General features: G+C 37.8%; 1 protein-coding gene across 5 annotated transcripts in view; it reads left to right on the top strand.

Moving 5' to 3' along the window:
• SNCAIP (synuclein alpha interacting protein) overlaps positions 1–13947 on the top strand; it is a 93313-nt gene that overhangs the window by 46882 nt on the left and 32484 nt on the right. For all 5 annotated transcript variants that reach the window (XM_065045318.1, XM_065045321.1, XM_065045320.1 and 2 more), the window contains exons 4-5: positions 10205–11067; positions 12718–12897. In XM_065045318.1, coding sequence (XP_064901390.1) covers positions 10205–11067; positions 12718–12897 — 1043 coding nt within the window. The remainder of the gene's footprint in view (positions 1–10204; positions 11068–12717; positions 12898–13947) is intronic.

Raw genomic sequence — 13947 nt, 5'->3', positions numbered from 1 at the left:
TCCTTCCCACCATTCTTCATCCCCATTCTCCCCAAAGTTCACATCCCCATTCTTCCCTTCATTTCCCCAGAGCTTCCTTTTTCTTTCTTCACATTCTTCCGAGTCTTTCCCACCATTCTTACTGCAAAGCCTTTCCCATTTTTCCTTCCAGTCTTCCCCGCAAATCTTTGCCAATATTATTCCCACCATTATTCTAGACCCTTCTTCCTTTCGTTCTTATCACCATTCTCCTCCCCACCATTTACTGTCCCTTATTGTCTCCCCTCTCATACCCTACCCAGTACCTCCTTCATCTCTTCTACATCCCACTCCCCCCATTTTCTCCCTACTATCATTTTCCTACCTCTCTCTGCCTATCAGTATTAGCAGCTGATCATGTGGTAGCAGGGCATTATCTTGTCTTGCCATAAAAAGAGTTAAAGCCACTCATTCACTCAGCTGCTCCACGAGTAAGCTGAACCAGAGAAGGAGAATAAAAATAGCCCCTAAGATATATTGTACTGCATGGTCTGTTCATGACTGCTCAGTCGGAGTGGCAGCATCAATACCTGTTTACAGGAAGAAGAGTATATTATTTTAAAAATTGAGATAGTAGTCAAAGTAAAATGAAGACAAATAGCAACAGTGAAGGACTGGTTATGAGCTCTTCCATAAGACTGTGGGATATTGACAATTTATTTTGTAGCTCCATTTTTTCTTGGTCTCCTCTGCAGTTGACATTTTCAATGATGATTTTAATTACATCTGCATTCATGTATTGCTTTGAAAAGGGGCTGACAGAAGCAAGTACACAGGAATTGCTGGAAGATGGCAGTAACACTGGGGTCTGCCAGTGCACAGCTTTGTTTAAAAGTCTTGAGTCAAAAAAGAGGTTTTGAGCACTGATAATAGTGTTGGCAAACTGGTTATGGTACTAAAATCTATTTTTTTCTCTCTATTTATCACTTATGAGTTTTCATGAATTGGAAATAGTACTAAAATCGATTTATTTTCACTCTTCTTCATCACTGATTAAACACATAGTGCTGAACAAAAAGATATCGCTTTATATCTTTGTACAGACTTCAATATCTCAGGTATCTTGAAATATAAACAAAGCTGCTTCAGTCAACATTGTGTAAGGCCCCATCCATAGTTGCTTTTGATGCAGTCTCTTGCCTCTCTCATATTACAGACCATCAGAAAATATTCCTCAAATTATTGTTGCTATGTCCTATTTTAGGTGAAGATATGTTATACCATAAGTCTTTATATGCATGACATTAACGCGATTTTATATCTGTATCCCATTGGCACTTTAAATAGTTACACATAGAAAACCTCAGAGGTTTTACAAAGAGCTGATCCAGCTTTCTACCTCATACTGACTCCCACTTAGAGTATTTCTGCTATAAAACATGGAAGAATGTAGAACTATCCAAGAACTACTTTTATAAAATAACTGAAAGTTAATCATAAGTTAGCCATAGGTTTAGATATAACAGGACCCTAATAATCTAAAAAATAATTATATTTCAGCTCTGTCTCAGAAAAAAAAAAAAACAAAAACAAAAACAAAAACAAAAAAACCACAACATTTAATTCAGTAAGATAGTTAAGGCAAAATTATAGAGAAAATAAGATTTGACTTTATACTTAAGAATATATATAAATATGCAGACAGCCATTTTTGCCAGTAAGATTGTTAGAACAGATTTAAACCAGACAATTCCTCTGTTTGGAATTAGATTTTTTAATTTTACAGCTGATATTATGGAAGTCTTGATTGTGCACAGTTAAGTTTAGTAAATAGCCCCTGTAAATCCCATTTTCTTTCCCCATTTCATGTAAACATTGAATAATATGTTAGTAACATATGAAAGCGTTTGGTTACATTGTTTTCAAATTACTCTAAGCACTTCTAATCCTAGGCAAACATACCAGTGTTTACCAGTCAGTGTGCTTTCTCAAGCATTTCACAGAGACCTTTCAACAGATTTTTTTTTTTTAAACTATTTCTGCCTTGCTCCTGTAACTTTTGCTCAAATTACTTGTTCTTTTGGACAAGGAGAGATTAGAAAGTCAGAGAAAGGATTTCCCTATGTACAGTTTTTCCTTTCTGAATTCCCACTGTCACCTCCCTTTGGACAGCACTGGCCAGTGATCTGCACTGGTAGGAAGGTCCTGTGGTTTCTTCCTCGCCCTGTTGCAAGATGTGCATAAAAGTCATGCAGTCAGTACCGTCTCAGTCCTGACTCCTTCCTTGGATTTAAGGAGTTCTGGCCCAGGATAACTCCAAGGGATCCTTGGAGCCAAACTATGCATGTCAGTACCTCCAGATTAGAAGGCAGAAGATATATGACATCGTAGAAAAGGCGTAGTACAAATCCTGATTTACCCACAATAAGGCATAATTAAGGGTAGTTGTTTTCTCTACCATCATGCTTCAAGGAAGTGGTGTTTGTAGCTGGTATAATAACTGCTATGATGGGCATTGTTCTTCTTCAAAGGCAGACAATTAAAGAGTGTAGTTTGGAAATGGATCTAGCTAATTCATTTTTAGTGTTAGCCAGCCTACTCATGTATTTCTGTTGTTGTCTGATGTAGAATGGTGAATTGAAACAGAAATACGCCCTTTATGCTTTTGTTATTAAGCATGAAATTGGTTGCTTTCTTTCTGGGGAGATTTTCTAAGGTGACTTGGGCAAATGGTTTGAGACATCTGTGTTCAACAAGCTTCACTGAGCCATATAATTGTTGAAGTGTATTCTGTCAGCTGTGACAACTTTTGGTAGTCATTAAATGTATGTCTCAAATAAGCACAATATCCTACTCTGGATCTTTATACACAGGTTGCTAAAAGCGAGTTCATCTTTCATCTCCAACACTTATCCTTCTGCACTGCTTTATGCATTCCCAAAGTACCTGTCGTTCACGAAATTATTCAGAAGATCAGTTTCCTGTTTGAGAAAAACAAATAAATCAGTGAATATAAAATTGCACATTATTTCTGTCTCGAGCTCTTGGTAGTTTTTTAGCTGTAAGAGAAATTAAAGTTGTTTTTGTTTTGGTTTTTTTTGAGGCAGTGTTATATGACATTAATTTCCCAGAATCCGTTGCCCTCCAAATACCTCCCACATAAACATGTCTGAAACAATACAAAACAGATTGGGAAATTCCTTGGTAGAATACTGAAGAATTTTCTCAGAAAAAAACCCAGTAATTAGTATGCAGTGATAGTTGTGATAGCTATATATAAGCTCTTTTCTTATGTCATTTTCACATTCTCCTCCTCCTGTTTTACACATTTTGTGCCAGAATGACCTCTTCTGATTTTTCAGTAGAACTTTACTTGCTATCTCCCTTTTATGTCTTTAGATCAATCTGTACAAGCGTAAACCCAGTTTATTAATTTTGAAATTTTCTTTGTCTCTTCTATATTTTGTGATTTAGAAAGATAAGCCAAGATAAGAAAAAATATTAATTCACTGAGATTTGTGTTGATGTTTGAATTACCTGGAAAAGAGGCATTGTTATGTAAAAGGATGAATTATTATTTACCCTGTTTACCCTTTCTGTCTTTAGAGAGGCTTCAAATTCCGCTCACATGGGAACAGACCCTCTCTGTGTAGGGCTGTTCTTTAATTCAGGATCTCATGCTACAGACCTCACATTAAAGAACCCTAAAATGTGCTCCTGGATGTTATTAACATATTAAAACTGTAAAACAGTGCCACCTTCAGTTAAAATTGTTAAATATTGTTTCAATAATACTAATAAAACAGTAAATAAATATTCAGAACTGATTTTGATTATCCATCGATATGTATGGAACATCCCCTCTTCCATCTCTTGGAGCCCCAATATTACTGCCAGTGTTGGAGATAAATTGATGTTAACAAACTTGAAGAATTTTCTAAAAGTTTCCCTAGTGTAGACAATACCTCAGTGTCTGTGTACAAAGTTGGAATCACAGTGCTTTGGACCTGGAATGAATACAAGTCTTAATTGGTTCAAGAGTCTCTGCTGAAGTCACATCACACTGAAGAACCTCAGGCATTTCTTTCAGAGAAGAGTATAATTCCAAATGTAAAACTTTGTATATACTTACTTCAGGCTCCCCAAATGATTGTATAGTACACGAGCAATATGGTGAAATACTGCAATTAAAAATATATTTTATAGGTATGGACAGTTGTCAATGCTAATCCCAGGCTTCTTCAATAATGATGATGGAAAGTGAAGTAAATTCCACAGTAAATTAATTTTTAGAGCAAAGAGGAGGAGTTTCAGTTAAAGGAAAGTAGTTTGAATGTGTTCATCCTTTGGTAGCAATGGACTCACCCTAGCAGTATTTGTTCTCATTTATAGAATCATAGAATCCTAGAATGCTTTGGCTTGGAAGGGACTTTCAAAGATCACCTAGTCCAACCCTTCTTTCATGGGCAGGGACATCTTTTGGTAGATAAGGTTGCTAAAAGCCCCATATAGTTTGACCTTTGAACACCTCCAGGGATGGGGCATCCAGAGTTTCCAGTGTTTCACCACCCTCATCATAAGGGTGCAAGACCTTGCACTTGGTTGGCATTGTTGAACTTCATGAGGTTCACATTGGCCCAGTCCTCAAGCCTTGTCAAGGTCCCTCTAGGTAGCATCCCTATCCTCAAGCACACAAACTGCACCACTCACCTCAACCACTCAATATGCAAATTTGCTGAGTGTGCACTCAATCTTCCTGTCCATGTCATTAATAAAGATATTGAGCAGTACCCGTCCTAATACAAATCCCTGAGGAATACCACTCATTACTCATCTCCATTTGGACACTGAGCTATTGACTGCAACTCTTTGGATGTGGCCATCCAGCCAATTCTTTTTGCATCAAATAGTCCATCTATCAAAACTCTGTATCCAAAGTAGGGGCAAGAATATTGTGGGGGACCATGTCAAAGGGCTTACAGAAGTCACATTAGTCATCCACTGATGCAGTCACTCCATCATAGAAGACCACTAAGATTAGTAAAGCATGACTTTCCCTTGTTAGAGCCTTGTTGGCTGTCTCTACTCACCTCTCAGTCATCCATATGCCTACACATAGCTTCCAGGAGGATGTGTTCCACAATCTGCCCATGCACAGAGATGAAGCTGACTGATGGTAGTTCCCAAGGTCCAGCTCTTTACCCTTTTTAGAGGGTAAACAATTTAAGCCTAAATGGTAAAGAAGCTTCTTGTTGTGTTGTCAACAAGGGCAGAGGGTACCTTCAAGTTTTGTGTACTGGGAGTTTCCAAGTACATGCTGACAAGGTCTTCAGGTAGAAGTTCCCGAACAGTGTATTCTCTTGTCTGTTTGTCACTTTGTTTCCAGTCTTGCTACTACCTGCAGGCAGGCAATCTTTTTTCAGGGTGGTTACAACTTCATCATAGCATAGCTTAAGTCATAAGTCACCTATGAAAGCTGTCTTGTCCACCTTGCTGTGCTTAGATCAGTTCCAGTTATACCAGGTTGCTCAAGGACCTATTTTCCAAATGAATGCTGCAATAAAGAACATTGCAACCAAGTTACTTTGAGAAAGTGTTATTAGGGAGCCATCAGAATGCTCCCACTTCTTTATCAGCAGGAAATAACTGTGATTCAACCTCAGAGATTCATAGGCCATCGAAGGATCTATTAAGCATGATAAAATTAGTAGAAGTTCTTGCCGTAGTCCAGATTTCTCAGCTCCAGGGCCTAAGAAGTGTATTGTTCTCCATTATTCACAGTTCTATTGTGCTTTGTGACTGCACAGGGATGGAGTTCTTAGAAAACAAAGGTTGAAATTCACAGAATTTAGAGTTAGCACAGTCTGGATACAGGTCTGGTCATTAGTCAGAAGCATTAATGGCATTGGTGACTAATAACTGTTTGGAAGTCATCCAGTTTTTCTCCTGGACAGTGGTTCAATGCGGTTAACCATGAAATTTTATTCTCCATTCTGAGAACGTACACAGGTAGCAAGCTGGAAAGGCTCAAGGATTTCATTGAAGGAGGTAGCATGGTAATGGGGATCAGTGTTTGCCACCTACAGAAGAACAGGAGTGAACTGATACTCTTTTTCTTTCCTGCTTAGCCAGTGTGCATGTGTCAAGTGGTCTAGTAGTGCAACATGGACTTGGTTCCCAACGGATCTGCAAATGACTCACATCTGCATCCATTTTCCTGCTTATCTGCACCACTGTCTATGTCCCAGCTGTTCAACAGCAGCATTTGTGACTTCAGAACATTGGTCACAGCATAAACCTTAAAGGAGTCCATGGTCATGGTGACAGATACAGAGGAGCTTGACTATTTCATCAGTTAGTCAGTAGTCTTTGAATGTGAGTCATTCTGTATTTTTGAAGAGCTGGCATAGCAATATCTAGAAATACCACTCTGCTGCATGTACAGTTCGTGTTGTAATGGTACTGCTGTGTGAAATACAGCCTTTTGCCACCTCCTATTTGTGACACCAGTGCTGTAAAGTTCATGAAGCCATGGTCATTTAAAGAATGTTACTGTTACCCATATGCCAGAGAGACAGGCTCTTGCACACACACCAGCATTGAATTTCTGTAGCAGTTTCCTTATAGAGCTGAAGTGAAAGCTGAGTTCTTTGTTATTTTCATTATACTCAGGACAATTTAAAGGTATTCTGATGTTTGATATGACATTGTAAGGATCACAGAAACTGCTTGTCACAAGGGTGAAGTTTCATCTGTGCATGAGGTAGTCTTGATGGTCAGACAAAACTCATATAGTTATCCTATGATTCTACAGATACTCGTATACCAGATAAACCCCCCACACACACACCTCTCCTTGCCCGAAATACAGAGATGATGTTGAAAAATTCTCTGAAGTCAACAGATGCTTACAATTGGAAACATGTTGTCAGGATCTTTTTAAGAAAGTTCAAGGTAAATTTTGTTTCCTAAAATAAAATCTGTTGATTAAATTGTAAGAGAAGTTGCTTCCTAATTTTCCCCTTTTCTGATTATGGGCCCTCAGTAGTTCTAGGACATCTGTTAACAAGCAAATAAATAAATACATAAATCGATAAAACTATAAATAAAACTACAGGCCTCTTTATTCACTTTTTGCATTTTCTCTTCCTCAAAAAGAGTGTAGAGCACAACATATGGTGAAGAACTAGTTTTACAAATTTGTCCCTTGCAATTTACTATTTTCTTTAATGCCAAGGAAATGCTTGGGCACCTCAGGTCTGTCAGACAGCATGACACTTCTTTACTGATGTGAATGAAGTCTCCCTAGGTTTTGAGCTCCTCTCTCTTTTTACTTCAGCAGCACAGCAACAGAATCATCCAAATCTCTCACATTAATTATTAAAAGCTAAAGAAATAATTTTGATAATGTAGTTGGAAAAAAAATTGTCATCAGTTTTTTACATTTGAGATACTGGTGCATAAAACAGATATTGTTTATCCAAGATTATGCCAGAATTATTTGTCTGGAACAAAACTAGCTGCTTCACATTCTAGTCCCCTGCCTTAAACTCAGACCATCCTTTACTGATGTTTATAAAATAATCAAACAGTATTTATTTGACCCAGACTTTTAATGGCCCCTGCCTGAGTTCGTAAGTATGGAGAGATGAGCAAGAGGCTTTTCCCTTGGTGCAGCTGTTGAAGACTACTCACATAACTCCTACTGTGCTGGTGCTTTGCAGGACCCAGACAGCACTTGGTTTTGCTTCTTGAGGGAACAAGCATCTGAATACACTCTGGCCTACGATTTCAGTGTTGTGTAGGGAGAAACCATGCTGTAACTGCCTAATCACTAGTGCATCCTGTACAGCACACAAGTAGAAAGTAGCACAAAGAAGGATTGTGCCTACCAGTCTGACTTGCTTTCTTCCTTACTGCTGTGTGGTTAAATGCTGTATTCTAATCCTTTATTAAATGAAGTGTAAATTCATCATCCCAGTTAAGTGAAGATAAAGTTTTTAAGTCAGTAAGAATATTGCTAAATGTTCTTGGTGTTCCAGTTTGTTTTCTGGAAAAACTGTTTGTAAAGAGATGTTGGAAAGAAAAACAATGAAAAAATATAAGTACCTTATTCTACTCTAACTGTAGTGAAAGGAAAGAGAAATACATGATTTTTACAATGATCCAAGACATATTTGTAACAAAGGTCATTGCTTCTTTGTAGCATCCAATTTTACAATTTTGTCATCAGTAGTTTATGTAAATGTGTGTTATTAAGGTTAGAAAGTGGAGAAAGCCAAGCAACAAAATAAATGTAAGCTTAAATAAAGTGACGACAAACAAAATATTGATGCCTTTTCCTCCGTCTAGACCCCTGTGTTGAAAGCAGTGTTTTCATAAAACTCAGACAGAATTCATTTCCATACCGAGTGCTTAATAGTTCCTGTCAGAACAAAACAGCTGGGAAACATATGGTATCCATTTCACTGTATCACTTGGAAAAAATTTCGCATGTAAATAAAACCAACATAAAAGTGTAGGCCTTTGAACCTAGAATCTTATACAATACATAAATAAGTCAGTACAGTGTGTTCTTTGTATTGGCCCACTAAGTTGCATGCCTTTTGATTATTATTATTTTTATTTCTTCGTCGGAAATGTATTCTTAAGCACTTCCAAAAGTATTAAGGTAATTTTCAGACATCCATAACTACTAAGCTGTACTAATCTTTCACTTCAGACATTAATGTTGCACCGAAAGTGTATTTATCTGTTTCCTTAGGAAGGTGTTCATGGCAAATTGTGTGTTTTGACCACAAATTAGATCCCACTGATACGCAGTTAGCACATGTAATAAATCTGCTTTGTTTAAACAGTATTCTTGACTTTCAGAATGCATTAACTCTTAGTGTACATTGAAAAGGGTGTAGAAACTGCTTGAAGGCTTTAGTGGTTTTAGTGCTACCTCTCAAATGAAAATAAGAAAATAAGGAAAATACTTCTCCAGAGTCCACTGATTGTGGACATCATAAATATCACCAGCTGGGACTGTATGAAAGATTGCAAAGTTCAGCAGGATTGAATTCAAGTTCAGTAGGATTAAGATTCAGGTACCTTGAGCTCCCTTTCTTCTGTGCAAGTCAGATTCACTGGTCCAGCTCCATATCCTGTAGTGCACTGAAATTATGGTCTGGAAGATCCAGAGCTAAATATAAGTGTATGTGTGCATGTGTATATATGTATATGCATATATATACATATATACAGCTTATATATATATATATACAGCTTATATATATATATGTAACAGACAGAAAGTTTGACAGAAAAGCCCAACATACAAAGGAAAAGTGGAAAATCATACCTGAATAAGTAGCTCAATTTTCAGATCAGATAATCACAAAATCGTTTTACTTGGCAGAGACCCTCTAGTCCAATGTTCTTGCTTAAGCAGGGTCAGCTAGAGCAGGTTAAGCCCAGGACTGTGTCCAGTTAGATTTTTAATACCTCCAGGGTCGCAGACTCCACAATGTCTCTCAGCAACATGTGCCAGTGTTTGACCAGCCTCACAGTGAATAGTATTTTCTTGTGTTCAGGCAGAATTTCATGAGCTTCAGTATGTGTCTGTTGCTTCTTGTCCTGCCAGTGGGCACCACGAAGAAAAGCCTCAGTCTCTTTTCTTTGTTGCTTCCTATAATCTAATTATACACAAGAATAACTTTCCTCTTGACCCTTTGCTTCTTCATGCTGAACAGTCCCAGTTCTCAGTCACTGTCATATGGATTTCCAGTTCTTCTGTGAAAAATACCTCTTGTAGAGATAACAGGCCTTTAAAATAAAATTGTTTCTGTTGATAAAACAAATCCACTAAAATGTTTTGACTAAGCCTTTTGTTGACCTCCCTGAAAATCATTCAACTTTTATGAGGCATCTCCATGCAACAAAAAAATACAGACTAGCATAGTTGGATAGGACCACTGTAAATGCCCCTACGCTATTATTGATGCCCATTTCTTGATTAAGACTTCTTTATTTGTAGTTTATTACTTTTTCTGTCCTGAATGAAGAAAGTTTCTTTTCTGTAGTGTCAAATTCTTCAGCTGTTTTCATAGAGATGCCATTAAATCTACTTAGATATGAATGTGGCATGTTATCATGTAATTCTTGTTTCCGGTGTTTGGTCAGGTGTATCTTTAAATTGTGTTATGTCACGTCACACATCTGGTAGTAATCACTTCTAAATCACATTTCTCTGTTTCTCTAGTTTCCAGCAGCAGCTGGAACTGTGGAGTCTCAACTCTTATCGGAAGTGCACAGAAACCAACAGGAATTGCAGATGTGTGCAATAAATTCAGACCAGTGAAGAGGGTTTCCCCATTAAAGCACCAGCCAGAAAGCTCTGAGAACAATCAAAGTGATGACCAGAAGAACCAGAAGGGAGAATACCGGAAAGTCAGCGATTCTCAGCCTGCACCTCCAAATGATGACCAGAGTCCAGGAGAAGCAGAGAGCCTTAAAAGCAAAAACATCGAGCCCACTGTTCTGCTTGGGGAGCTGGAACACTATGACCTGGATATGGATGAAATTTTGGATGTGCCTTATATTAAATCAAGCCAGCAAGTTGTTCCTTTTACAAAGGTAGCTCCTGAGAAAAAAGGTTTGGGTGTATGTTCAGCAGTGAATGGTCTTAGCAGCAAGACCTGCTCTGCAGGGAGTACAGAGAGCTCGCCTGCTGAGGGGACGCAATTCTGTGTGCTGTCTCCTGTGAAAGGCTCTCAGCTGCGAAAAATGCAGCCCATTGTCCTTGATCAGCACAAGCATTTAACAGAAGAATTAGAGCTTTCCCAGCCTTTGGTTAACTGTAGCTCAGTCCATGAATCTGAAACCCAGGGCAAGGGCTTTCTCAGCAGGGCATTTGTTGATCCTCATGGTCACAAAACTGAGAAGACTATGCCAAACTGCCATGTGAGGACTTTTCACCTGCAGTCAGCAGTGGCAGAAAGCAAGCAGCTAGAGGAACTCAGTATGAACTGGAGCAGTGCAGGGGGCCCAGAAGAGAGGAGTGAAGAGGCGAAAAAAATTAAGAGCATCTTAAACATTGTGAAGGAAGGCCAAATATCTTTACTGGTAAGTATAATCTTTTTCATAAAACACATAGAATAAGAGCAATCTGTGATGTGGTTTATTAATCCAGCAAAGCTGATGAAGTGCGTAATTTGAACTGCTGCCCTTTTTATCTTGTACACTCCTTAGAAATCGAGCATATGGGCTTCTCAATGGAAAATTTTAATCTTTAAATCAAATATTTAGCAAACCCAAGATACTAATTATGTAAACATGGCCAGGCTTTCTAGTTTATGTAGTACACTGAAACTGTATAGAAGGAAGCCCTTTTAACTATTGAGATCACTTAAATATTGAATTTCAATCTGAGTTGAGTTTTGCCTTTCTCAATATTTGTGGTTTGCTTTGTTCAATTATTGCTGGTTTTGCTCAGTTGTTATTTAGAGGCTGATGATGGGAACAGAGGGGCTTCTGTTGTATTCTGATTATTATTCAGGAGTGTTTATGCTGTCTTGTTGCAGCAGCATTCTCAGGCAGGAGCTTTCTCTAAAGCCTCTTTGGCCTCTGACCCATATGAAGTTTTCAGTAAATTCTAGGACTGTGATCAGGCACCATCAGTGATGGTTTCCAAAGTAACTAGGTGCAAGTTAACACAGTGATGCAGAGCATGTGATCTCCACTCAGAACAGCTGCTGGAGGCACAGTGGATGTGTAAGAACTGTTTTTGTTAGACTTTGTTTAGCTTCTCTGTTTACCAGTCCAGCTCAAGCACAAAAGCATGCTATTAACATAGCAGGGAGAACAAAGGCACATATTCAAAGACTATACAGAAGCAGAATATGAGATTGGTCAGTAAGAAATAAAAGCAAAGTAAATTCACCCTGAGATAAGAATTGGGGTGGGAAAAAGAGCGCATCATAGGTAGGTAGATGAGGAGAAAATGCTCATTTTTTTAAGATAGGTCAAAACCTCTGAATGAAGTAGACTCATCAACCAGTACACTGGCAAGTCTGGACAACTCTAGGAACTTAGCAGTGCTACTCCTTAATTCTGTCTTCCTTCTTCTGTTTTCCTTCTGAAGTTTCTCAATTCAATTGTTTTGTCTCAAAATTAGATTTGGGCAGAAAAAATGTATTAGGTCATGGTTATGTAGTACTTTGGGTAAATAGTCAAATAAATTTTTTTGTGGAAACAAACTATCGTATCAGAGCTTTCTGTCATGTGTTTTAGCTATATTTTAGATTGTACTTAACAAAGGCTGCCAGTTCGGTGTTGAGCAAAATTAATCAATAACTATTTTTAGGAGTCCTGGATGTTTTCTGTTCAATTACTCATCAATATAATATTAAAAAAAAAAAAAAAGAGAAAACAGAAATTATTAAAATATGGATATCTTTGTAGCTACTTAGTTGATCAAACTGCTACAAAGACTTAGAGCTACTCAAGATCTTGCACTGTTGAAGGACCATTGCATGAGAAGGAGAGAAACTACATGGCGAATCAAGCCAGTGAGCATCCCACCTCTATCCTTTTGCAAATAGTAGCCGTGTTCTGTGTAGTGAAATGAAAAGCTCCTGGTTTTGAGTTATATAAGAACATGTCTATGGGGTAACATCTTTGTATTTGGCATGTGTTTTGAGCTGTGAGGCTTAATGTTCTCTGTATCTTTTTATTCTTAGTTGTAACTAACATAATGCTTTTTTTTTTTAACAGCCACATTTAGCAGCAGATAATCTGGATAAGATCCATGATGAGTGTGACAACAATCTGTTGCATGTAGCAGCATCAAAGGGACATGCAGAATGCCTGCAGCATCTCACTTCTTTGATGGGTGAAGACTGTTTGAATGAACGGAACATTGAGCAGCTAACTCCAGCTGGATTAGCAATAAAGGTAACTTAGTCAGTCCTCTACTGTAATGTGACATAAAGATGATTTAGTTTCTTTCTGTGATGGCAGTAAGTAATACATCCAGTAGGATGTTATTTTTCAAGCATTTTGTTAAGTGAGAGCAGAAGGAACTGTTGGCTAGTACCACATAAGCAGACAAAAATGCACTACTCTTCAGGATACAATATCAGCTGTATAACGTTGGCATTTTATATATTGTTCTCAATGCATATATGTTCATCTTTAAATCAGCTAACTGACTAAAAATATTTGTTACATTTGAATGAACTTTCACTTAACTCAGACTCAGTCGTTTCTTTAGAGAGCATAACAGTTTCTTGTGGTTTATTTTGTCTACTAAGTACCTTAAGAAGAAACAAGGAAAGGGGTGAAATATAGTACAAGAGTTTCTACAGCTGTGCTGTAGAAGTGATGGGAACAGGTTTTTATTGTTATTTGCTTCTTGGGAAAACTTTAGAAACTGACAAATGACTAGTGGATTTCAACTTGCAGGTTTGCATCTTTGAGACATAATTTTAATGACCAAGGGCCCTGATGCAGGTTTCAGGGTTGTTTTATTTTATTTTATTTATTTTTCTGGGACAAAACCAAATGAATACAAAATTAAACTGATGTATAGTTGTACTAATGAAATGCTATTATGAAAATAAGATATTTAGCTTCAATACCTTGGCCCGTGTCCCAACTGCCTAGTTACAGTCTGCCACTTAAAAGTCCTACAATTTTGGTTTGAAATTGTTTTCTTTCTTGTTTTTTCAACCTAGTTGAATAACGTGTTTATAAGCCAATAAAACCTTTTGTCTTTTTCTCCAGAAAGCTTGGCTTTTTTAGTAATTAGTTCCTTTATTTTCTATAGTACTTGAGCATGCTTCAAGAAAAGTATCTAAATGTAAAGGAGTTCTTCATGTAAGTGAGAGTGCTCAGGCCCAGGTGTTTCTAATGATGACCTGCATGGCTGACCTTGTCCTGGATCATTGCAAAGTTTTGTGAGAGCCTGAAAGTAATCTGGCATAACCAAACTTTGCAGCTCTT

Source organism: Columba livia, chromosome Z, assembly GCF_036013475.1.
Source record: "Columba livia isolate bColLiv1 breed racing homer chromosome Z, bColLiv1.pat.W.v2, whole genome shotgun sequence".
In the NCBI taxonomy this organism is placed as follows: Eukaryota; Metazoa; Chordata; class Aves; order Columbiformes; family Columbidae; genus Columba; species Columba livia.
The sequence above is the reverse complement of the archived record's forward strand: the minus strand, read 5'-3'. Positions and strand labels throughout refer to the sequence as shown.